Below are 25354 nucleotides of genomic sequence, written 5' to 3'. Positions count from 1 at the left end.
ATACAATACGACATTCTCCAGGACTGCATCAGCGCATCAGGGATTCCATGCGACGGAGGGTGGATGCATGTATCCTCACTAACGGAGGACATTTTGAACATTTCCTGTAACAAAGTGTTTGAAGTCACGCTGGTACGTTCTGTTGCTGTGTGTTTCCATTCCATGATTAATGTGATTTGAAGAGAAGTAATAAAATGAGCTCTAACATGGGAAGTAAGCGTTTCCAGACAAGTGTCCACATAACATATTTTCTTTCTTTCTGTGTGAGGAATGTTTCCTGAAAGTTTGGTCATACCTTTTTGTAACACCCTGTATATATGTGTGTAGTTTCTATGGGATTGAAAATAGAGCGGTGGGTTCAAGAGAACAGTAGACAAGGCCACCTGTAAGATGCTGGATATGATAACTAATTTGTATTAGAATCATATATTTGTTTTTTGTCTGTGTTTGTTTCTTAATTATTTTGTACTTTAATTAAACATGAATTAACAGCAGCTGAGCTAGAAATAAGTGAAACCAAAACACAAATTGGAAAACACAATTGAATCCGGAGCTTTATATTTAGAAACAGACAACTGTGTTAAAGGAAAAGCATAATCTTTACAGGTGTTTGATGGTAAGACATGAGGCAAGAGGAGGAAGTGCTTATTGCTTTCCTACATATTGAGTTCATTCTGATGGTTGATGTGGAGAATTTTTTTGCTTTGCTGCAGAATCTGCGCCTCTTACATTTTTTTTACAAAAGTTGAATGGAACGTACTTCTCTCTAAATCATTCACCTTGTTTAGAGTGTGTGGTAGCTGAAGATTAAAAAACTAAGTATGTACTGTTGTTTTGAACAATTCCACTGAAATTCTGTTGAATTTATTGTTTGGACTGGTCAAGGAAGTTGATTGAGTATCTGCTGAATGACAGAATACTGAGATCAACAGTTAAGGACACAGTGCTCACCCCCATCAGAAGCTCTAGACAGGGATTACCAGCTTTTAGTGGCCAGTTTGGAAGAGAAGAAACACAAAGAGGAGGTAGGTCAACAGGAAAGAGGGCTCAGGACCTCTAAGTTGAAGAAGGGGGAAAAAAGAATATCATGATATAATAATTAGTAAATTAACAAGAGGTGGCCCCATGACAGTGGAAGAAGAGTAGGAAAGATTCAACTTAACATTAAATAAGACAGTTGAAACAGTCTGTGGAAGAACCAACAACTGTGGGAGAAAACCAAAGACTCTATGGTGAAACTAAAGGGGCAAGGAAGCACCACAGCTGAAAAGTTGTATTTTCATGAAATGGTTCCAATTGAGATCAGAGGAAGTGAAGAAAAGGCATAAAACTAAAAAGAAGCAAGCCAGAGAAATTGTAGTAGAAGAGAAAGGGAAGTCACTGAAAATGGGCAAAAATAGAAGGCAGCAAAGTAAATAAGAAAGTGCTGTACAGTATGATCAGATATGAAAGGAGAAACGGCACTGAGAACAAACAATGGAAAGTGCGAGTTAGGATATCAACAGTACTATAAAAAAGATAGATTTCTGATCTCTGTAAATCTGGACATTTAGGTGCAGATGGGCACAACGAAACGAATATTATACCTTCAGAAAGCTCACACGCACACGACTGTTATTTCAGCTGCACTAGCCAGAATTGTACAATCACATGGAATGAAAGCAGCATTCTTAGTTGGATTGGGGAATACAAATGGAGGGAGAGAAGTCAGTACTGTCTGGCATGTCAGGGACAGCATCAGGAGGCTGTGGGTGTGGGAGGGAGGGAGAGGGGAGAAACGGGGAGTGGAAAAGAAGAGGAGCAGATAATGGGAAAAGACCAGTTGGTGCATGGGCAGAGAGCAGAGAACAATGAGGGTAAGGAGACGTGAATTGGGAAAGGTGATAGAACAGAGGAGGCGAAGACTGTTGGGTAGAGGGTTTGGGTGTGGTAGGTCACTGTATTTGAGGCAGGGATAATTTCAGGAGTGAAGAGTGTGTTGTAAGGATAACTACCATGAGCACAACTCAGAAAAGTTGGTGGTGGAGGGGAAGATCCGGATGACTGAGTTGTGAAGCAGCCATTGAAATCAGACATGTTAAGTTCAACTGCATGTTGTGCCATTGTGCAATGGGTGGTTTACATTGCATGTGGCCACTATTTGACAGTAGCCATTTGTCCTGGTGGACAGCTGGTTGGTAGTCACACCAGTTTAGTAAGCTGTGCCACGATTGCAGGAGAAGTGGTATATGGCATGACTGCTTTCACAGGTGGTCTGGCCTCTGATGAAGTATGATGATCCTGTGAAAGGGTTTGAATAGAAAGTGCTGGGTGGGTAGTTTGGGCAGACCCTCCACCCAGGTCTTCCACAGGAATATGATATCTGTATAAGCTGTTGGGATTGGAGATGGTATAGGGATGGACTGAGATGATGTGGCAGTTGGGTGGGTGACCGAATACCACTTTAGGAGGGCTGGGAAGATTCTTGTGTAGGATTTCCTGTTCAGAGCATGATGATAGGTAATCAAAGCACTGATGAAGGATTTGGTTTAGTTTTAGATAATCAAAGCACTGATGAAGGATGTATTTCAGTTGTTCCGGTCTGGAGTGGTATTGGGTGATGAAGAGGGCTCTCCTTTGTAACTGGTTCTTGGGGATAGTGGGAGGATTGGGGGTGTGAAGGGATATGACATGGCATACCTGTTTGCTGACTGGGTCAGGAGGATTGTGCATGTCTGTGAAGGTCTTCGTGAGAACTTCAAACATAACTGGGCAAGGGAGTTCTTGTCACTGCAAATATGCTGTCCCTGTATGGCCAGACTGTATAGGAGGGATTTTTTGGTGTGGAAGGGATGGCAGCTGTTGAAATGTAGGTGCTGTTATTGGTTGGTGGGTCTAATGTGGACAGAGATGTTGATGGAGCCCTCTGAGAGGAGATCAATGTCCAGGAAAGGGGTACACTGGATTGAGGTGGTCAGGTGAAGTGGATGAGCGATGAGGCGTTTAGGTTGTGAAGGAATGAGAATAGGGTATCTCAGCCCTGAGTCCAGGTCATGAATATATATCAATGAATCTGAACCAGACTGAGCATTTGGGGTTTCCAGAGATTCCTATAGATGGCTCATGAGCAGGTGCGATAGAGCATGCCGTAGGATGTTGCCATGTGGATGCCCTTGGCTGTGTCATGGATTTGTTTGTGTATCTTCACTTCAAAGGAGAAGAAGTGATGTGTTAGGTTGAAGTTAGTAAGCTGTATGAGGAGTGAGGTAGTCAGTTTGGAGTCTGAGAGACATTGGAGGAGGTAGTATATAATATCTGAAAGACCATGAGTATGAGGGATGTTGGTGTATAGGGAAGTGGCGTCAGCTGTGATGAGTAGGAATCCAGGAGGTAAATGGGTGGCGATGGTAGAGAGAGGGAAGTGTTTGCTATCTTTGACGTGGGAGGTTAGATTTTGGGTAATTGGTTGAAGGTGTTGCTTAATGAGGACTGAAATTCTTTCAGAGGGAACACAGTAAGCAACTGTGATGTGGTGTCTGGAATTGTTGCGTTTTTGGATTTTGGGGAGCATGTAGAAGGCGGATGTGCAGTGTGTCGTTGAGCATAAGGAGGGAAATGGATTCCTTGAGAGGTTCTGTAAAGGGCAAAAGGATTTAAGCAAGGATTGGAGGTTGTGTTGGACTTTTGTGATGGGATCACTCTGGCAGAGTTTATAGTTGGATGACTTAGACCTTTACCAGATGCCTGCTGCCAGACAGTCACTGTGATTTCTAATGACAGTGGTACAATATTTGCCTATAGGTCGAGTGATCTGTTTTGAGGCTGTGTATGGCTGTCCTTTCTTCTGCTGAAAGACATATTCTTAACATGGGATCTAGGGAAGGATGCTGAGGCCAATCTGGATGTGAATTCCTGGAAGGCTACCAGGGGCTGATTAGGTGGGAGGGTCATGATTGGATGGTAGTATGAACTGAAAAAGTGAGGGTTCAGTGTTGGGGCTATTGGTGGCAAAGAAGTGTTTCCATTGCTGGGATTAGGAAAACAGTAATAGTACTTTGACAAGTCCGGCATTATTAAATTTGGATGTAAGGCTGAAGATTGTAGTGTAATCATTACCAGTACACACATGCATTTGGTAGCTGCACCCCATCAAATCTGGCTAAAATGTGGGTGTCAAAAGTAGACTGTTGTCAATTGTGTGGTCTAGATTGTTGAATGAACTAATGTTTATGTCCAGATGAATCTCATCTATTTTAATTTGTGCAGAGACAAACAGCTAGCCACATACTTCACTTTGTTTATGTCCTATAATGTGATTGTCTGGGTGCAGTAACCCAACACTGAAGTGACACTAAAGTTTATGTATGGCAGACAACTGTTTAACATAATCATAGCATCATATTCATAGTACACTGTTTTACATATCTAACTGTCAAACCGGGAAAAAATGTGATGCACACAGTAATTATCATTTGGAAAAAACACATCTTACAGACAGTTACTATTGTCACAGTTTGCATGAGCTATTATTGATGTTTAACACTGTTGGTGAGAATAATTAAAAGTTCAGTCAGTCATTAAAAAACAGTCCCTGTACATTGAAGCGAATTCCCTGAAATGAAATTTATCGAAGTCGCAGTACATTTTCTGACTTCTAAACTATACTAAATCATCTGCAGTACATGGTCTCATATATTTGAACAGATTTTGTTCATTTCATAACTTTCTGCAGATTGACTTAAAATGGCTGCCAACACCACTCTCTTAACAGCCTAAAGTGGAATGATTTTTGTGGACCCAGTCATCATCAAACTTTTTATACCTTGACAATCATTAAAGCTAAAGTTAGTTGTTGTTTGCAAGATTTTCACAAATGACAATTAAAAATTTACATTTCTGAGGAATTCAATAGAAAAAGTTTCTTTCTAAAAAGAACTTTTAGACACAACAAAGATTTTCTTTAAATAACAATGTTTTTATTAAAGAAGCTAATTATTCTGAAACTAAATGTGTGCAAGAATTGATAACATATTTTCATCATTATCTATATAAATGCTATAATTATTTGTACACCTTTATCACCACCTCTACCAGGAAGTTAGTAATCAAGTATATGTGTACAAATGAACAATGCCAGTAAAATTAAAACTTATTGATGTTTTGTAATTAGCACAGTTTTCAGGCAGACTAGCTAACTCATTAACTCCCAGTAAGCAAAGTAATGTAATAGACACTAAAGTTAACTTGTATAAGCCCAGAACCAGTATTTGAGATTTTAGGTTCTGTGCACGTCCTAAAAACAACACTATTGAAGATATAAGTAAATTAAAAAAAAAAATGTAAATTTGGTAGGAACAAAAACATAACAGACTGATGGGATTTTTCTGCTTTGTTACAAGGTGAGGCTTTGGACAGGACTGAAACTTCTGTGGGGGCTGAAGATTGTAGTAGAAATGTTAACAACAGTCTTCTGGGATTGTTTTGGCTCTGGATTTAATGCATTGTTGGTAGAGAGTATTGGGGCATGCTGCAATGACTATAATGTAGCTATGCTAGGGTGGGTGCTATGAGGGGTTCATGAGGAGGAACACTGTGAGTAGGATAGGGGTTGGATAGTGGTGATCCAAGGTGGTAGTAGGATGTCAGCAGGCTGGATAACTTATACAGGTGATGTCAGAATATGGATGAAATGGTTAAAAAGGATAACATAGTGAAATACTACAATACATTAAAAGAGATGCGGAAGAAAAATTTTGTAGTCCTAAATGCCAAAAAGATATCGAAGCAGAACAAGACACAGGGGAAAAAAATTGTGAAGAAGTAATGGCAAAAGACCATACATGTCAGGAGGTGGAAAATGTATTAAAGAGAAGGAAAAATGGTAAAGCTCCAGACCTGTAGAGAGTCACGGTGGAAGTGATAAGAGTAAAAAGAACATTAGGTGATCAGTGTCTGTATAGGATGATGACAGTGCTTTCAATCATCAAAAAGATCCCTGTGGCCTGGAAGAAGAGGGTAGGAAGGAGACTGTAATAAATGCCAAAATTACCACCACTGAGCAGTAACATACAAGGAGATCATTGAAACGCAAATAAGAAACACATTGCATCCTGACTCTAGACAGAAGTAATATGATATCAGGCTAGAAATATCAAGTGTGCACTGTAGCCATTAGGCTATTACATAAGAATGACTTTCTCAGACAGAGAGAAGGTATTTGACAGCACATATGGCAACAAAATGTGAAAGAGACATAGGTAGTTGGGGAAACAATTGTTAGAGTTAAAAATGTAAGTGATGACTTTGCTAGCTGTGTGAATGTAGGACTGGATGGAACTGCATGTTTTGAACTGGAAAATGCGTCAACACAAAGAAGGGTGAAAAAATGAATGACAGTGAATGTTTGAGTCAGATCTGGAGGCATGCTTAGATAGCCTAACGACGGAGGTGACTGGTTTGCTTACAAGTCTGACACAAATTTTCAATAGTAATGACACAGTGCAGGTCTAGCATTTATAGCTAGATTTTACTGACCTCATTTTGTATAATTGCATCTTCATTTTTCAATGGATCTAATGGAATTGACTTATCTTTTGTTTACTCATATAAATTTCCCAGATTTTGGACCAGCACTTTGTTAGTTCACACACTAGACGATATATTACTATTCGCACCTGTGGATTCTAGATTGGACTGCGCAACTCTTGCTAATTTGACAAATGCACAAAGTATACTGGGACTGATTTTTGTTTTCAGTCCTTTTCTTGTATTTGTTTATTTTCAGTGTTTAATGCCTTACTCAGGCTTCTGTGGTGCTGATAGTCATAAGCCACAGAAGAGAAACATGTTTGATATGGCATCTGACAAATCACCATTCCAGGTATTTTTTCAAATGTTTTATGTTGTAGACGAACACTGTACTTTACTTTAATAGGCCTAAGAAAGAGAGGGGATACCTTTGGATTCAGTCTCTTTCTCTCAGTATGTGTCCGTAGAATGTACTTCACAAGCACACTAACCATGCTGGTATACCATTGCATGAAATGTTTTAAGTGTTGGCATATGTGAGACTTGATAATGGAAGGTGGCATACATGAGACTTGATAATGGAAGGTATTTGTCCCACATCTCATTTCAGAAAGAACGAAATGTACTTCAACAGATGTAACAGGTAAGGAACGAAACATGATTTGACTGGATACCATATTGTGACATCCACTAATCGAATTCATTAATACAATATTTGGCATGGATTGTAGGTGGGGACAGTGATTTAGTATGTGATTTCCTTAGATACTGTGTTCTCATTGTGTAGATATGTAGCAGTCTTTCAGTTTGAGAGTAAGCAATTTGTATTGAAAGTTGACAAGTAGTATCATATTTATATATATAAACAACAAAGATTCCAAGACTTACCAAGCGGGAAAGCGCCGGTAGACAGGCACAATAAAATAACACACAAACACACACAAAAAATTATGAGCTTTGGCAACCGGTGGTTGCTTCGTCAGGAAAGAGGGAAGGAGAAGGAAAGATGAAAGGATGTGGGTTTTAAGGGAGAGGTTAAGGAGCCATTCCAATCCCGGGAGCGGAAAGACTTACCTTAGGGGGAAAAAAGGATAGGTATATACTCGCGCACACACGCACACACATATCCATCCATACATATACAGACACAAGCAGACATATTTAAATGCAAAGAGTTTGGGCTGACATCTCTGCCCAAACTCTTTGCCTTTAAATATGTCTGCTTGTATCTGTATATGTATGGATGGATATGTGTGTGCGTGTGTGCGCGAGTATATACCTATCCTTTTTTCCCCCTAAGGTAAGTCTTTCCGCTCCCGGGATTGGAATGGCTCCTTACCCTCTCCCTTAAAACCCACATCCTTTCATCTTTCCTTCTCCTTCCCTCTTTCCTGATGAAGCAACCGCCGGTTGCGAAAGCTCGTAATTTTGTGTGTGTGTTTGTGTGTTATTTTATTGTGCCTGTCTACCAGCGCTTTTCCGCTTGGTAAGTCTTGGAATCTTTGTTTTTAATATATTTTCCCCATGGACACAGTCTGTTGGTGTTAGGTGTTTTATCAATCAGAGGAACATAATATTGAAATGCAAATGCCAAATTATTTTATTAGGCTGTATTGGTGAGACAAAATTGAAATTTTATTGCTTTGTGCTGACAAGAGACCCCAGCCTCCCCTCCTTACCACCACCACCTCCTCCTCATCCTCCTCCTCTTTTTTAAATCCTTTGACCCACTGAAGGCATAAAATTACAGATGATGATTATTGTTGTAGCCTCAGTGCACCAAAGAGGTTTGATGTAGTCTTCATGCTAATCTATCCTGTGCGATCCTCTTCACCTCTGCCTCCATGCTACCTCAATCTGAATCTGCATACTGTATTTGCACCTAGCTTTCTTTCAATTTTTACCACCCCCTCCCACTTTCCCCACTTTCCTCCATATCAAACTGACCATTCCTTGATGTCTCAAGATGAAAAAAATTACAAATACCTAACAGAAAGAGTGGCATTTGTCTAGTTTGTAAGATATTACAGGGTAATAAACAAGAAAACAAACAGTTTAATTGCATCAATGTGATTTTGGTTGGTATCTTTCTTCTGTATGAGGAGGACAGGTCAAGAAAGACTTTTCTTCCTCCCTCCAGAAATGTTTATTTTGCCTGTTCATTATTTACATACTTGTATTTCGAGTAGTAGGCTTAAATCGTATCCAGTGATCCTGATTTAGATTTTTAGTTTTTCTTCAGTTCATGCAGAAGCCATGAGGGTTCCTTCAGGTAGGCCAAGGTCAATTTCCTTCACTAATGATGTTGAGATCAACTTCCTTCCTTCAAGGTTTGCTGGATTTTCCTCCAAAGAAATCACCTTCTATTTGAATGAACTTATTACAACATTTTAACAAGTTGTCAGGACTTGAAAGAGATCAGACTTTCCCAGTCCTCTTAGAATTGCCTCACACTAGCGTTACTGTAGCACCAGTACTCAAATCCTTTGCACCTCAGCCTTAGTGACAAGAAAAGAGATGCATAATGGAGAATGAAATAGAGGTCTATAAAGTGGCTGTGCTACACAGGTTACATTGTGTTGTTCCCAAATGTTCCATAATTTAATTTGCAGTGTGAAGCTGTATATTGTCAAGCTGAGGTTCTCTCTTTCCTGGTTAAGACGAATTGTTTCTTCACAGTGTATCTGCTAACTGTTACCACATGAATGCACATTATTATGTTCCTGCAGTTATAGTGTGAAGGGTAAAACAATATCCTGCTAAATTATCATATACAGCCAAATAATTTTTCAAGCATGTGGAACAACTTTCAACATTTTTGGTGTATTTGAATCTGCTTAGCTCAAAATTTGTGATGACCTGTTTTCCTCCTTAATGGTAATGGTGCAGCCGTAACTCATCTTTGTCGATAACTGAAAAATGCTCAATCATCCCACTCCACACGTAAGTGGAGAGGTGACACAACTGTTGGCATGTTCCCATTCACTCTCACTTTTATTGATTAGTTTGTAAATGTAACACACAATGGGTATGAAACTGAGTCGTCATAAAGGTGGCCATGCATGATGCTGGGGACACTGCAATGTGCTTATTGCTAAATTGTTGTCAGTATAAGTGTAACATTTTCTAGCTATCAAGGACAACCAAAGTACCTGAATTCAAACTGATTTATGTGACAGTATGAGGTTCTGTGACAGTATGACGGATAGCCAGGAAGTTATATAAATTAATATTTTGTTTGGTTTGCATGTATATCTCTGCACTCTTGCTAAGCAATGAAATCCTGGTGCCACATTACTGTAGCACATCACTAGATGAGCCAAAAGAAAATGGTGCAACCATATACATTTTAACAATGGGCCACACCATTTTGTTGTGGAATCTTTAGTGGAATAATATGGTACTCTGGCACCAGGATTATATTCATACCAAGACTGCAGTCACAGTCCAGCAAACAAACAAAAAATTGCAAATATGCTTCTTGGGTTTGCCACCAGATCGAATTGTGAAACTCGCACAATATTTCATCAATGCAGCTGCTCAACATCATCAGGTGGTGGTAGCTGCTGCTGTCACTGCTGCAAGGTGTGACTGATAATAATAGTGTGGCAGTGTGGGAGCAGACAATACGCGTGTGCAGAAAGATGCTCGTAGTTCGAGGAAAGAATTGCCTGGACACAGGACATCATATGATTTATGAACAGACGGAAATTTTACCCCCAGCTTCATCTTTCAGGGACTGTGTTGTTAAGGAGGCCATACATATCCGTACGCCAGAAAATCTTATCAACAGGGATGCAGGTTTTCAACTAAGCGCTGCCTGGAATCCAGCACTGGCTGTCATTAAATCAAATCAGGGAAAACAAGAACTTCCAATTCATCACATGACACAATGCGCTACTGAGATTTAATTCAGCCTTTAACCGCTGGATCATCTGGCAGTACAGTCTGTGCCCATAGCCCACATGTGGCTGGCCTTTCTGCAGCTCCCAGCAGGGGGCACCAGGAGCACCACTTTCCTCCAACTATGAGTGTCTTCCCATGCACGCATATTGCCTGCTCCTGGCATGATAAATTTCAATGCCGCCGTATGATTATCATCATTAGCATCTTGCAGCAATGACAGCCGTAGCTACCTGATGATGTTGAGCAGTTGCGTTGTTGAAATATTGTGCGAGTTACACAACTGGCGGCAATCCCAAAAAGTGTAATTGCAACAGATCCGTCAGGGAAAACATGAAAAGTCACAAACAAAAAATTGATTACATAACTTTTTTCTGAGATAATAATTGAAACTTTATGGGTACACCTTATAGAGGTCAAAGTATTAGGTGCAGTTGACTAATGTTGGATAACTGTCCACCTCTGAAGTCCTTTTAACAGTTTAATGCTGTAACTTCATGTTAATGTACCTTTACATATGAATGCTTTATCTTTATGTATATTTCTGGTACAGTATGCTTTTATCTCACTTCCATTGTATGGTATACGAAAAGTAGGCAATCAGTAATGCAGAATATTGATGCGAACTCTTTTCAGATCTACATTTAACTATTCAGTCTGTCTCTTGTTCAATGGGCTCTAATACATGCTACTTAACACAGAATATTTGTTGCAGTACCCCCACAAGATTTGCTAGATCTAGATTACTCTCTTCCAACAAAGAATAAGGAATGTTTTTTTATTGTGGTTGACCATGGACCAGAATAGTTGGCTGTGCAGACTATTACAGTTAATAGGGGAAGTAATTAGCATATTCTGTTGAGAATGGAGCTTTGCCGCTTTTTTCCTTATTTCTTATTTTGGAGAATGGACAAACCTGTGAGTGGTGGTTGTTATGTTACTCAATGCATCAAATTTTAATCAGATGTGAGTTTTCTTCGCTCAAGAAGCTGCTCATATCTTACACAGAAATCTTTACTATATGTCAGTGGGACAACAAATTTAGAACTAATTGTAGTGTTGTCTATGGGTCTAGTATCAACTAGGACTTGAAAGAAGTTAATTGTTATTTTTAACAGTAAAGACCATGACCACTTTGTGTATTCAGTGAGCAACTGTAAATATCTGTTGTTTTGAAACTTCCTGGCAGATTAAAACTGTGTGCCCAACTGAGACTCGAACTCGGGACCTTTGCCTTTCGCGGGCAAGTGCTCTACCATCTGAGCTACCGAAGCACGACTCACACCCGGTACTCACAGCTTTACTTCTGCCAGTATCTCGTCTCCTACCTTCCAAACTTGCCTGCAAAAGGCAAAGGTCCCAAGTTCGAGTCTCGGTTGGGCACACAGTTTTAATCTGCCAGGAAGTTTCATATCAGCGCACACTCCGCTGCAGAGTGAAAATCTCATTCTGGATCTGTTTTTTTACTTCATTCTTTGTCTAGTTCTTTAATTTGCTTTTAAGATGACTTGTACACAGTCCTCAGGACTTGAATGATTGAATTATTTATATAACTATTGTTAACAACAGTTTATTATTTGTTATAATAGTCATTCTTGTCTCTCAATTTATTTAAATGGTTAAAGACATCTCCATCTGCTTTCTACTCTAGAATTCACAGAAGCAGTCAGTCCCTTGTCACCTATTGTATAGTTTATTCCCTTTTATCTCTTATATTCTATAAGGAAATTTAATAAAAATGTGTAGCTTTGTTTGTCTTTGAGTATGAGAGGGAGTATGTGATGTAACACAACTATTTCCTTGTTACAGAGGCCGATAGACAGGAACAAATAAACAAAGCAGCTGGAGAGGCACAAGCTATGTTAGCTGTGGCAGATGCGAGGGCCAAAGGATTACAACTTGTTGCAAAATCTCTTGCGTCAAAGGTGTGTTTTCCAGATGCCTTTCGATGTGGTACAGATGTGATATATAAATTGTAAATAAACATTGAATTTCTACAGACAACTTTCTTCATTTTTGGGAAGTTTTTCTGTTATGGTGACGAGGCTAAGATTATCAGAATGTTAGAACTCTTTAAAAGTGTATTTGCAGATATGTTCCACCAACAACTGTGTACAAAAGCGCCATATGTGTAATGCAGGATAATTGTTACAAATCTTAAATATTTCAAATGTAGTACACATTTGTGGTAAAGACCATGTGTAAATGCTACAAGTAAGTAACTATTTCCTTCATGAGGTACATGAATTGTATCATATTTCCCATTTTCTCTCCACTGTTCTTCATTATTACTCAATTGCTACAAGCTTAATATGACAGTTGAACTGTGAAATCCTCTCACAGTTCCCAGTATACCTCATTCCCCAGTCTTGCTCACCAGCTCACATGCCTGAAATCTCTCCATCATAATGACTGTACTATCACTGTCCTCTTCAGAATACAAAGCTCTTCCTCCCATAGCATCCCCCTTTTGTCTCCTAATCTCCTCACTCATTTTCCATAAACGTACCAAGGATTCTCATGTAAAATGGTGTACCATCTGAAACACATTTAGTAGATTCATTGCAGTAAATAATACCCAACATGTGAGTGTGTACTAACATTCTGTTTGGCCCCTTCAGAAGAGAATTTCCTATGACTGAAACTTTATAAATCTGATTGGTGATCATTTTATTGGTGGGATATTCAGTGACCACAAACCTTTATGTTAGACTGATATCTTTCCGAAGGATTAAAATAACTGCTTAAGGCTGCCACAAATGAATGTTAACGCAGTCCAAATGGTCTCACAACAAGCCAAATCCTGCTGCGTCTGGGTAAATTAACACTAGAAGTACCATACCAGTCAATCTGACAGATGAGCGTTTAACTATTTAATAAACAGTGTACGTTTTAATTTGTGGGCCTTATTTTTCATAACTTTTATTGCACCTTTGTGGTTTATAATGTCTGTAAAAGACAAACATCTACCACAAAAACTGAAAGAATTATAAACATTTTTATCTTAAAGGACTGCGGCCGGTCATTCTTTCTGGTAACATAGTTTTTACGTTTCATGCCTGTAAAGGCAAAACGGTGGATTTTTCCACGTACTTAGCTCATTTTATTTCATTGTTATGATCTCGTTCCCTCTCTTTCTCTTTACACTTTACTTTATTTAGTGGAAGAGTGGACATACTTTAGTTGCTGTTCCCTGTCAATGCACTGTTGTGGTCTGCAGAAGTTTAGCACTCCTCCTCATTATTATGCCACGCCAGTGTTTCCATTCAGATGAAGGATTACTGAACTACCTGAAGAAGATTCTGAAGGAGAAGACGAGTTTGATGATAAAGATGACAAAGATTTTAAGATAACACAGAATATCAATCCCACAAAAAAGAATAAGGCGAATCTTCAAAGTCAGAAGATGAACATTCAGAACCTGTACAACAACAAATAAACCAGTGCTTACACATTTGATTTCAGCGGCACTGCAAATTCCTACTTGCAGAATGAGGGGAAAAAAAAACCCACAAAAAATCATATCCATCTCAGCATGTGGAAGCTGGAAGTGCAGAGGCTGCATTTGACAGAACAGTGTAGACTCGAACTGCACCTGGAAGATTACAACGTGTTGGTGGAAACTCCTGTGCCAACTTGTAACGCTGAGAAACTTATAGTCGCATGCAGTTACTCGAGTGCATAGACAATGATATTGTATAGAACATAAAAAAACTTTACAGTAATTGCACCCTGAGAACTTCTCCAGGATGACAAATGGGTGCTTGATATTGCCCAGCTAGAAGCTGCCATAGCTATGATGTATGCACATGAAGTGTATGGAGGAAAGAATTTCCCCCTGAAACGTCTGTGGTCTCAAGTGTGGAGGCCAGTGTTTTTTTCTCGTACTATGAGAAGAAATGAGTTTATAGACATCTTGTGATTTTTAAGATCTGATGACAAGCACACTCATGCCGAAAGACTCAAGACTGATGACTTCACAGGAACTATCCCAGTTCGCAATTCATTTGAAGCTAACTGTATCCAGAACAATAAACCAGGTGCATTTATAACTGTAGATGAGCCAACTTTATCCATGCAAAGCTCAGTGCCAGTATGTACACGTTTAATAAACCAGATAAATTATGTTTGAAGTTCTGGTTTGCAGCAGATGCCAGTAGTAAATATATGGTGAATGGATTTCCTTACTTGGGCAAACAAAATGAAAGACCCACTAAGATACCTGTGGCAGAGCATGTTGTTACACATCTTGTGCAATCTTACACACTTGAAAGGAAGAAATGTAACATGTGACAATTTCATCAAAGCCAAATATCTGAAGTGGGAGAAAACAACCATGGTAGGTATGCTGAAGAAAACCCGAAGAGAAGCTCCTCTATCAGCGAAGTCTACTGCCAGATCTTTGCACTATACTATTTTATATGTATCTTGTGACATAGCAATTACTTCCCATCAGGGGAAGACCAAGAAAAATGTTCTTCTATTGAGCAGAATGCACCAGTCAGTTGTAGTAGATAAATGAACAATGAAGAAATTCTCTGAAACTGTGAGCTTCCTACCATACCACTAAATTCGGAGTTGATATTCCGGACCAGATGTCTTGCCTGTACACTGTCAAATTTGGCTCCTGTAGGTGGCCTCTGCACATTTTTTCACTGTCCTAGACCTTGCTGGAATAAATGGCTGGATCCTTTACAGTGAGACAACAGGAGAAACAGATAGCTGGCAAATGTTTCTTTTCATATTAGAAGGAGAACTCTCCTCTGTGTGTGTACAATCATGGAAAAGACCTATTCATACATTCTTTTTGGCCACTGAAATATGTAAGGTACCGTTGCAGAAGGCCTGCCAGAGAGGAGGATGCAAAAGTTTGAACAAACCTAAAAATCTGAGTGTGTATTGCAAGAAATTCGTATGTGTTTTATGCGCTGGAAGTGTTCAGTATGTGTGTGCAAAGTGTTTTGACAAAGATGGTGGCTACAATTCAAAAGATGTCATGGGGGGGGGGGGGGGGGGGGAGTTATTTTCTCTTATGGGTGCAGCAGTTTATGCCCATCTTTCTTCATATTTCATACTAAATGTATGTTTATGACCTGTTTTGGGGCTTTGACTGAACATAAAAGTCACACACACAAAAAATGTTATTGCTTAATTATACACTTATTTGCATTCGTAAGGTAGTTTAAATTGATTTTGGTTTTATAATGTATTCTTTACTGTGATCTTTTTTATTTAATTAAATAGACTTTTTTTGGAATTTTTTAAGCATAATGCATTTCTACGCTAAGCATAATGCACTACTAACCAAAAGACAACATATTGAAGTAACATAAGAAGTAAAACTGAAAACAAAGGAAAAAAACTTCAACAGTCAAAATGACCGGTAGCAGTCCTTCTAGATAGTTCACTAATGCTGGTCCTGCTAGTGTTAAAGTTGACTGGCATGGCATGGCATGGCTTGGCTGGTCTGGTCAAATTATTAGCTGGTCAAAAAACTACCATGCCAATCCTCTGACCGTATGCTCAGCCTTCTCCCATATGGAGAATTCGCTGTGCCAAGCCATGGCGTACCGCCTGAGATTCCCCACACATGGTGGAAGTTGGCTCAGCATGGTGCCATTTGGCCTGCCAGATTGTTTATGTATGGCAGCATGTAGAATGCAGTGACTTAAAGTAACAATCAGAGCTGCCTAACAGAGGTGTGGTGTTGGTCGATAACAAAGACGTTTAATATACTCTGGTTGGTATTTTACTTTAACTCTTGTATACTGAAATTTAATCCATTTTATGGTTAACATATCAGCTCCTTGTACAGAGCATCAACTTTAAAAAATGACCACAAGCAAATGGAAACCATATGTTAAAATAGCCAAGCGGAAGAAATGACCTGGCTGTCTTTCGGCGGGCAGGGGGCAGAGGGGTGGGGTGGGGGGGGGGGGGTGCAACATGATGCTATTGGTGAACTTGTTGCTGAGGAGCTATCATCCTTGCTAGTGTCGGTTGCCCTTTACAGCCATAATGTGATAAATGACACAGAGATGTAGAATCTTAACTTCTTGTCTAGGATAGTTACAGGGAAGACAATTGGTGCTCTGTCAACCACAAATGAATAATCAGTCATGGCAATATTTTACATGTGTATCAGTTCACTTAAAAATTTGCAGCTTCGTGGATGGAACAATTAGTATGGAAAATTAGGGAAAGGTAAACACTCACCTATAATGAACTGATGTGCGGAGCATAGAAACACAACAGGAAACACTAGTCACACTTGCATTTTCCAGTCGACACGCATATATTCACACACACAGGCCATTAATCATCAATTATTGAAACCAGTTGCCTGGGCTGAAGAAGGTGGGGACAGGGTAGGTAAGGACACAGGGAGGGGGTAGTGGGAAAGAGGCATGCCTTTGGACAGGTGACACAGGGGCAGCACAAGGCGAAAGGGGTACAGGGGCCAGAAGATGAAAGAAATATAGAAAAAGGGAGAGGGGATGGTGTGGACATGGAAATTGTCTCTCCAGCAAATCCAGCAGTCTTGTAATCCTCCTGGAATGAAGCTCCGCTCACCTGTTTCCAATGCCTCATCTTCCCTTTTCTCTTCTGTCTTGTGTTCACACCACTCCTTCCCCATCCATATTGTGCACTGCCTTTTCCCACCACTATCTTTTTCCTCATGCGAGCATTCTCTCTCTCTCTCTCTCTCTCTCTCTCTCTCTACCCCCTTTCCACCTCCTTCAGGTCAGATAACTGCTTTTGATTATCAATAATCATTTTCGCCAAATTTTTGTGTTGTTGTGTATGCAAATGTGTGTACTTTTACCAGAAAAAGAGCAAGAGTTCAAAAGCTGGTGTGGTTAGTGTTTCCTGTTACATGTTTCTATGCTCTACACATCAGTCTACCATAGGTGAGTGATTGCCTTTCCCTTACTTTATGTATAGTTCACTTAATAGTGTTGAATAGGGAAAAAATGTGATGAGCAGACATGTTTCACAAACATTTTTTGTTGTTTGATAAAAATTACTTGCCTATAGCATTAATGCTATATTTTTTAAAATAGTGGACTGATACTGATGTTATTCCAAGACTTACCAAGCGGGAAAGCTCTGGCAGACAGTCTGCTTGTGTCTGTGTATGTGCGGATGGATATGTGTGTGTGCGTGCGTGTGTGTGTGTGTGTGTGTGTGTGTGTGTGTGTGTGTGTGTGTGTGTGTGTGCGAGCGAGTGTACACCTGTCCTTTTTTCCCCCTAAGGGAAGTCTTTCCGCTCCCGGGATTGGAATGACTCCTTACCCTCTCCCTTACAACCCACATCCTTTCATCTTTCCCTCTCCTTCCCTCTTTCCTGAAGAAGCAACCATTGGTTGCGAAAGCTAGTAATTCTGTGTGTGTGTTTTGTTCATTGTGCCTGTCTGCCAGCGCTTTCCTGCTTGGTAAGTCTTGGAATCTTTGTTTTTAATATATTTTTCCCATGTGGAAGTTATTAAAAACAAAGATTCCAAGACTTACCAAGCGGGAAAGCGCTGGTAGATAGGCACAATGAATAAATATTTATTCATTGTGCCTATCTACCGGCGCTTTCCCGCTTGGTAACTCTTGGAACCTTTGTTTTTAATATATTTTTCCCATGTGGAAGTTTCAAAATGCAGTGTGTGTGTGTGTGTGCGCGCGCGATTATATACCTATCCTTTTTTCCCCCTAAGGTAAGTCTTTCCGCTCCCGGTATTGGAATGACTCCTTACCCTCTCCCTTAAAACCCACATCCTCTCATCTTTCCTTTTCCTTCCCTCTTTCCTGAGGAAGCAGCCGCCGGTTGCGAAAGCTCGAAATTCTGTGTGTGTGTTTTATTTATTGTGCCTATCTACCTGCGCTTTCCCGCTTGGTAAGCCTTGGAATATTTGTTTTTAATATATTTTTCCCATGTGGAAGTTTCTTTCTGTTTTATTTACCCCTGAATTATTATCTCATATTGCAGATTGCTGTAGTGGCTGCTGTGGCTCTGATTTGGTTGTAGTGTTGCTGTTCTTGACATCCATAGTTTCTTTCTCCCAGGGTCACCACTTTACTTACCTCCTTTAAATGACTGGCAAGTGCTAAATAAGTGTACTAGACAACACATACAAGATAACACCATATATTTACACAACATTCAGAATAACAGCCTAGTCTGAAAAAGCACATACAATCAAAGATCTAAGGCTGCCATGAATACAAAGAAAAAAACCAACTGCCAGTCAAATATACAGGAGCAGTGCCCACTTATTAATACCATGACTCAGAATAAAAAGCATAAAATATTACTAACATAATATTATCAACTTATTAAATCTTTTAAACTCAAATAATTAATGAAATTACAATAATTAGCATGACATTAATTTAAATCAGTACATAATACTCTGTGAATATAGGAACATTATTCGACCATAAAATAGTGTAAATATAAAATAGGAGCATACATTTATGATCATAGCATGGAAGATGTAAGGCTATCTGACCTATGAGCATACAATGTGGGTGCTAGATAGATATGTGATCATAAAAGTAAAGTACAAAAAAATAGTCCCTTAGTGCTGGTACATGCTCAGACACATTGTTTCTTCTACAGGGACTTGGCCAAAATATGTATAGAGTGATGATGGTTTGGAAAGAACACCATTCAAAATCATGTCAGATTAAGCCACCTCAGGGCCATACCAAATGCTAAGAACAGACCACTGGTTTGCTTCAGGCCTCAACGCTTGGGATATAATATAAAATGGCACTTTACAAAAAACTTTTCTCTTTTTAATCTGGGCAGCTGAAAAACGGGTAGTGGAAGTACAACTACTGTCTACTGCAAATGATGTAGCTGACAGATGCACAGTTGCATATCACAGTCCTTTACTTTCACTGTTCACAGTCCCCTAATATTACACACTTCTATGGCCAGTGCACTATTATTTAACATTCGATTAGCCTCATTACTAGGTTGCAGGCAGACATCCACATAATGCTACAAAAGTTTACTTGGTAAGTCTTGGAATCTTTGTTTTTAATATATTTTTCCCATGTGGAAGATATATACACATTCATGTAGTCTTGCAGGCAACGGAGAATCATTTGATAGATACAGGATTTATCTTACCATAAGGAGGTGACATAGCACTAGGAAATTTCAGTTCATTATAGGTAAAGTCTAAGTACAGCCACTTGCAACCTGCCTAACTCTGTTTGGTTTTCTTTCCTTTATTTAAATGGAAATGGGAATGACAGCTAGAGTAACCTCCTCATTCATAGGTATGCCTGTGCAGTAAAAAGCTTCACACTTCATGGCCACAGACCACTACAAAGCGGCACCAAAGAGGAGTGCAGCTGATTAATGAACATACCTCTTATTAGGAAATCTGAGAATAGGCTCAGGCTTAATGGACTGCTTGTAGATAACAGCCTTTGCTGTGCAGAGAATGTGTTGACTGGAGGGGAATAACAGGGAGAAATTTGATCTGCTACTTAGTCTAAAATCATATTAATTCTTTCTAAGCTTTTAAATATTTGCAACTTCTACAGGATGGACAGAATGCAGCCACATTCAGTGTTGCTGAGCAGTATGTGGAGGCTTTCCAGAAATTGGCCAAGACAAACAACACACTCATTTTACCAAGCAACGCTGGTGATATTGCTGGTGCTGTTTCTCAGGTTAGTGAAAATAATGTTCATTGTTTCATACACAATGTTTGTATTGAAAAAAGTTTTTGCAATGAAGAGGATCACTGCCAGGCAAGCAGTGCAGTATAAAGCTTTTGTTACTTTATCAGTGATCAGTATAAGATTCTCTTTACAAAAATATGCAAATTTAGAACTTGTTGGTGTTGCAACAAATTACATTTAATAACTTAGTATATTACAATCCCACAAGATTCTCTGTTCAGAGTTCTATCAAAACTTATGATGCTCACATTAGTGCCATTTGATAACAAGTTGAATGGTAGAAAAAAAAGTCTCAACTCATGATTTACCTACACACCAGAGTACTTTACTAAGCATTGCCTTCCTCCACTCTATGAAGAGAAGTATCATCCAATTATATGATGACTAACAGTTTAATGTGGACTGCAACCATTACCTTTCCTGATAGTAATATTAAAATATTTGCTTCTTTGTTTTAGAGTTTATTTACTGAAGTTAGAAAAGAAATAAAAGGCGTAAATCGTTGATTGTTGAACAAAACAGCTAGCTTCAGAAAATAACCTATTGGGTGCCAATAATTTTATCCTGTGTGACATAATGCTTTTATGAAATTACAATTAAATCAATTTTCAACTGTCCCCGTTGGTGTATAAAAATGCCCGTCAGCAGCTAATGGTATTGGTTTGCTTGTAATTTCATTCTAGAGAGCTGCATGGTCACCAGTGGCATCTGTTCTTTCGGACATGTCCGAAAAAACAGATGCCATCTTCATATCGTGATCCTGTTCTTGTTCTAGGATGAGTTTCGTTGTTTGCTTTTTTGTATCAGGCAGTTTGTTTCAACATGTTTGATTTTTATAGAGCATAAGACTAATAGTAGCAGACTGGACTGTCAGTTGCATCAGACAGTGGCTGATTTGTCTCCTTTGGCTGTCCTTTTATCCTTGTAAGATTTTATCCTTGTAAGAGTTCATCCTCACAACAGCTCTTTTCTCCCTGAGAAAAAATCTAACAGTTCTGAAAGCAAAGATATTTTTTGCTGATTTTATGTGTACATTGGCAGAGCTTGAAATTTTACCTTGTGAAGATGAGGACTGGTCAGTCATCTGTCCGTGTAGTTTTATGGTCAAGTAAATTTTCATTTTGATATGAGAAACATATTATTTGATAAAATAATACAATAAGTGGCTATAATGAATACCACAGTAGGCAGTTCATTTGAAGAGAAATGAGCTTCTCTAAAAAGGGCTGTTACAGAAGTTGGGCAGATACAGGTACAATAAAAATAATATGAAGAATCCTTCAGACAAAAGGAATACTCAAATTGATCAACAAATGAAGTAAGTAAAAAGCGGCCCCCACTAAAATAAGGGAATACAGCAGTTTAAGTCACTTAGAAATGATGTGAAGTATGAGGCAGCTAAAGTGAAATGGTTCAGGAAATAAGTGAAGATATCGAAAAAGAAATGGTTGCCTATCAAACAGATTAAGCATTTGGGAATGTCAAAACAACCTTCAGCAAAATTAATGACCTAACATAAGAATGCAGGAGGAATTTCACTCTTACATGCAAAGAAAAGAGTGCATTTGAGATGTATTTGAGGGGGAAGAACTGTCTGATGTCCTAGTAGAAAAAGAAATAGCAGTCGATGTGGAAGATATAGGGGATCCAGTATTAGACTAAGAGTTTAACATAGTTTTGGAAAACTTGAGATCAGATGATGCAGAAGGCATAGATAACATTCCTTAGGAATTTCAAAAATTGCTGGGGGAACTGGCAACTATTGAAGTTGGCGTGTAGAATCTATGAGACTAGAGGCATACCATCAGATTGTTGGAAAAATTAGCAACTTCACAATCATGAAGACAGGAAGGGCGGATAAGTACAGAAACTATCATATAATCAACTTACCAACACTTGCATTGAAGTTGCAGACAAGAATAATATACAGAAGAATGGAACAGAAAACTGGAATATATGATAGATGACAACCATTTCGGCTTTAGTAAGGGTAGTTCTGTTGCACTTGGTAATGGAAGGAAAACTTAGGAAAAGCCATGACACAATCATTTGTCAAGCCAGATAATCTAAAAGGGTGCATGATGTTAGAAATTCTCAAGAAAATAGCCGTAAGCTACAGAAAAAAGACAAGTAATACACTGTATGTACAAAAACCAGGAGGGAACAATAAGAATGAAAGACTAACGAAGAAGTCAGATTAAAAAGGGTGTAAGACAGGGGTGCAGTCTTTCGCATCTACTGTTCAATCTAGAAATCAAAGAAATGAAAGAAATAAAAGAAAGGTTCAGGAATTGAAATAAAATTGAAAGAATATCAACCATAACTGATGACATTGCTGGGAAAAACAATAACAGAATCTGTTAAATGTCATGAACAGTCTAATAAGTGCGGACTATGGATTCATAATAAACCGAAGAAAGACTAAAGTAATGAGTAGTAGGAGGAATGAGATTAGTGATGAAAGTAACATCAAAAACAGCGACTATGAACTAGATGAAGTGAAGGAATTCTGCTGGCTTGAAAACAAAATAGCACATAATTGTCAAGCATGTAGGACATATAAAGCAAACTAGCATGTGCAAAGATAACATTTGTGACCAAATGAAGTCTACTAATGTCAAACATAGGCCGTAATTTGAAGAAGAAATTTCCAAGAATCTACGTTTGGAGCATGGCACTCAATGGAAGTAAATCATGGACTGTGAAAAACCTGGAAAAGAACAGAATTAAACGTGTTTGAGATGTGCTACTATAAAGGTATGCTGAAAATTAAGTGGACTAATAAGAAATGAGGAGCTTTCCTACTAAATCGACAAGGAAAAGAAGATACAGAGAACATTGACAAGAAGAATTTACGGAATGGTAGGACAAATAGTAAGACATCAAGGAATAATTTCCATGGTACAAGACAGAACTGTAGGATGTAAAAACAGTATGGGAAGACAGACAGTAGAATACACGCAACAAATAGTTGAGGGCATAGGGTGCAAGTGCTGCTCTGAGATGAAGAGATGGGCACAAGAGAGCAAATTGTGGTGGGCCACATAAAACCACATGGAAGAGTATTAAAAAGGAAGGCTTAGAATTAATATTCTGGCTTGGTCCTCGGTAATCTGTGCATAGAAGAATGAAATAATACAAAAAAGTTCTGTGGAGGCAAAATTTTTACTCCATGATAACAGTATGAAGATGAAAACAAACTTCCTAGACAATAGAATGAAGGGAACATAAAACTATCTTCTTCAAATATTCAGTAACTGCATAGCTACTTGTTAAGTGCTGGATGTAAATACAAACCTTCTATCAGGTGCCAAACTGTATTACGTTGAACCAATTGTTCTCAAGAGGCTTCAGGAATACATTTAGACAAGAGATCTAAGAGAGGCTGTTAAAAAATCAAAAACATTTGTATTTAGATTACTTGTGTTTGCTTTTGTTAAAACTGAATTTGTGCTGTTGTAACTGAAAGCTGTATATGGATGCAAAAAGTTCTTGAACAGCTACTTGTTTAATAGATGATTTGTCACTGGCAGCAAACAGAAGTGATTCTTTGTAACTTCTTATAACCCTTAATTTACAGGCAATGGCAGTATTCCAGCATCTCACTAAGCAGTCAACTTTGTCTGTGGAGCCCTGTGAAAACTCAAATGTCACTGATGACAGCAGAGGGGACTGTAGAGCAGAGTATTACAGTGACGAAGAAAAGGAACCTACAAAGACTGAGAATAAGAGATGAAGTAAATGTAAACATTAAAATTTGTGAACCACAATAAACGCTTCATTTTGTATGTTGTTTATGATGTTGCTCCAGTGTTTTAATGACAGTACACCAACCCATTGTTAATGGTGTTATCAGTGACCTTAGATTTGCTTGTACGATGGACTTATGTAGGTGTTAGATTCTTAGTTTAGTAATGTTTTAATAATACCTGATAATGTCTCTAACAATTAAAACAAGGCAGTTATTTTCTGCAGCCAGGCATCACACTTTTCATAGATTTCATTAAAAAGCTTCAGAATTTAATTCAGGGCTATTTTTGATGCTTATCAAGGAGTAAAGTTAAAAGTCCCACATACTTGCCCTAGCTAGCCCAGTCAGGTCCAACCAACCATGCTGTCATCGGTCATAGTATGGTGGGGCATGTGATCAGCACACCATTGTTGAGTTTCTTGATCTTGGAACTTCTACTACTCAGTCACATAGCTCATCACTTGGCCTCATGAGGCTGAGTGCATCCTATACCAGTCTTCCCACCAAGGAAAAATCCCTGGTCATACTGGGAATTGAACACGGGTCCCTCACATGGCAGATGGCCACAATGAACACTTAGCTATGCGACTGGACTTGTCAAAGAATGCCATTCACATAAGGAAGCAAAGGTTTCTGGAAACATGATATTGTAGTAAATGTAGCAGAAAGGTCACACACAGACAAATTTACGAAAATGTCCATAGTTAAATAGTTCAGTGTTTTATTTAAATACAGTTCAGATTGCTTTTTCATGTGTAAAAGTTTTCAACCCAGGTAAGTCTTTTTTTCTAAGTGTTTGTCATTATTCCAGTCAGGCTGGCACCTGACATATATCCACATGTTGCATAAAGAACCTGCAACTCACTAAAATACTGTAAACATGGAGATTACTAGCTGTCATTGGTGCTGATAACATTTATGTAAGAAAAAAATAATTTAAACATGTCTAAATAAAAATAGTGGATCACTATTTGCTGTCCAAAGTCCTTCAAGGTGCTTCTATTTTTAGCAATAATTAATTTATGATAGAACTGCTGTCAAATGCAGAAGTGCCTTAAAGTGCTGGGTGAAGCAATGGTTCTATGCTAATGAATGAGTCTACATTGATGAACAGCCCACTGAGCACCCTCATACCGCTAAACTTCTCTCATGTGGATTGGACATCAGTATGAGCTGGTACTAGTCATTTGCAAGAGGAGGGAGGAGAGATGGGCATGACATTCTACCCTGGAAGCAGCAGCTATCTAAGCTATATTACTAAAAAGTAAAAACAATTGATGTGACAGGAAGAAATACATTTCCTTAAAATGGCAACCAGAGAATATGATTTTGAAAAATGGAAAAAACTTGCTGTCCTAGACCAAGATGTCATAGTAATAAATACACTCTTCATTGTTTCATTACTATTTAAAAAAAAACAAAAAAAACGCAGATTCTTATTTGTTATTCCTGTAAATAGTGTTATGTACATGGTTATTGTCTAAAATGTGCACAGCACAA

At 38.8% G+C, this 25354-nt stretch overlaps 1 protein-coding gene across 1 annotated transcript in view; it reads left to right on the top strand.

The window, feature by feature from the left end:
• The window catches only part of LOC126272833 (stomatin-like protein 2, mitochondrial), a 74353-nt gene extending 50453 nt beyond the window's left edge, over positions 1 to 23900 (top strand). Inside the window, exons 7-9 of the mRNA XM_049976033.1 lie at positions 12220 to 12335; positions 19963 to 20091; positions 23684 to 23900. Coding sequence (XP_049831990.1) covers positions 12220 to 12335; positions 19963 to 20091; positions 23684 to 23839 — 401 coding nt within the window. The 3' untranslated portion in view covers positions 23840 to 23900. The remainder of the gene's footprint in view (positions 1 to 12219; positions 12336 to 19962; positions 20092 to 23683) is intronic.
• The last annotated feature ends 1454 nt before the right edge of the window (positions 23901 to 25354 follow it).

This window comes from Schistocerca gregaria, chromosome 5 (assembly GCF_023897955.1).
Source record: "Schistocerca gregaria isolate iqSchGreg1 chromosome 5, iqSchGreg1.2, whole genome shotgun sequence".
NCBI lineage: Eukaryota > Metazoa > Arthropoda > Insecta > Orthoptera > Acrididae > Schistocerca > Schistocerca gregaria.
The sequence above is the reverse complement of the archived record's forward strand: the minus strand, read 5'-3'. Positions and strand labels throughout refer to the sequence as shown.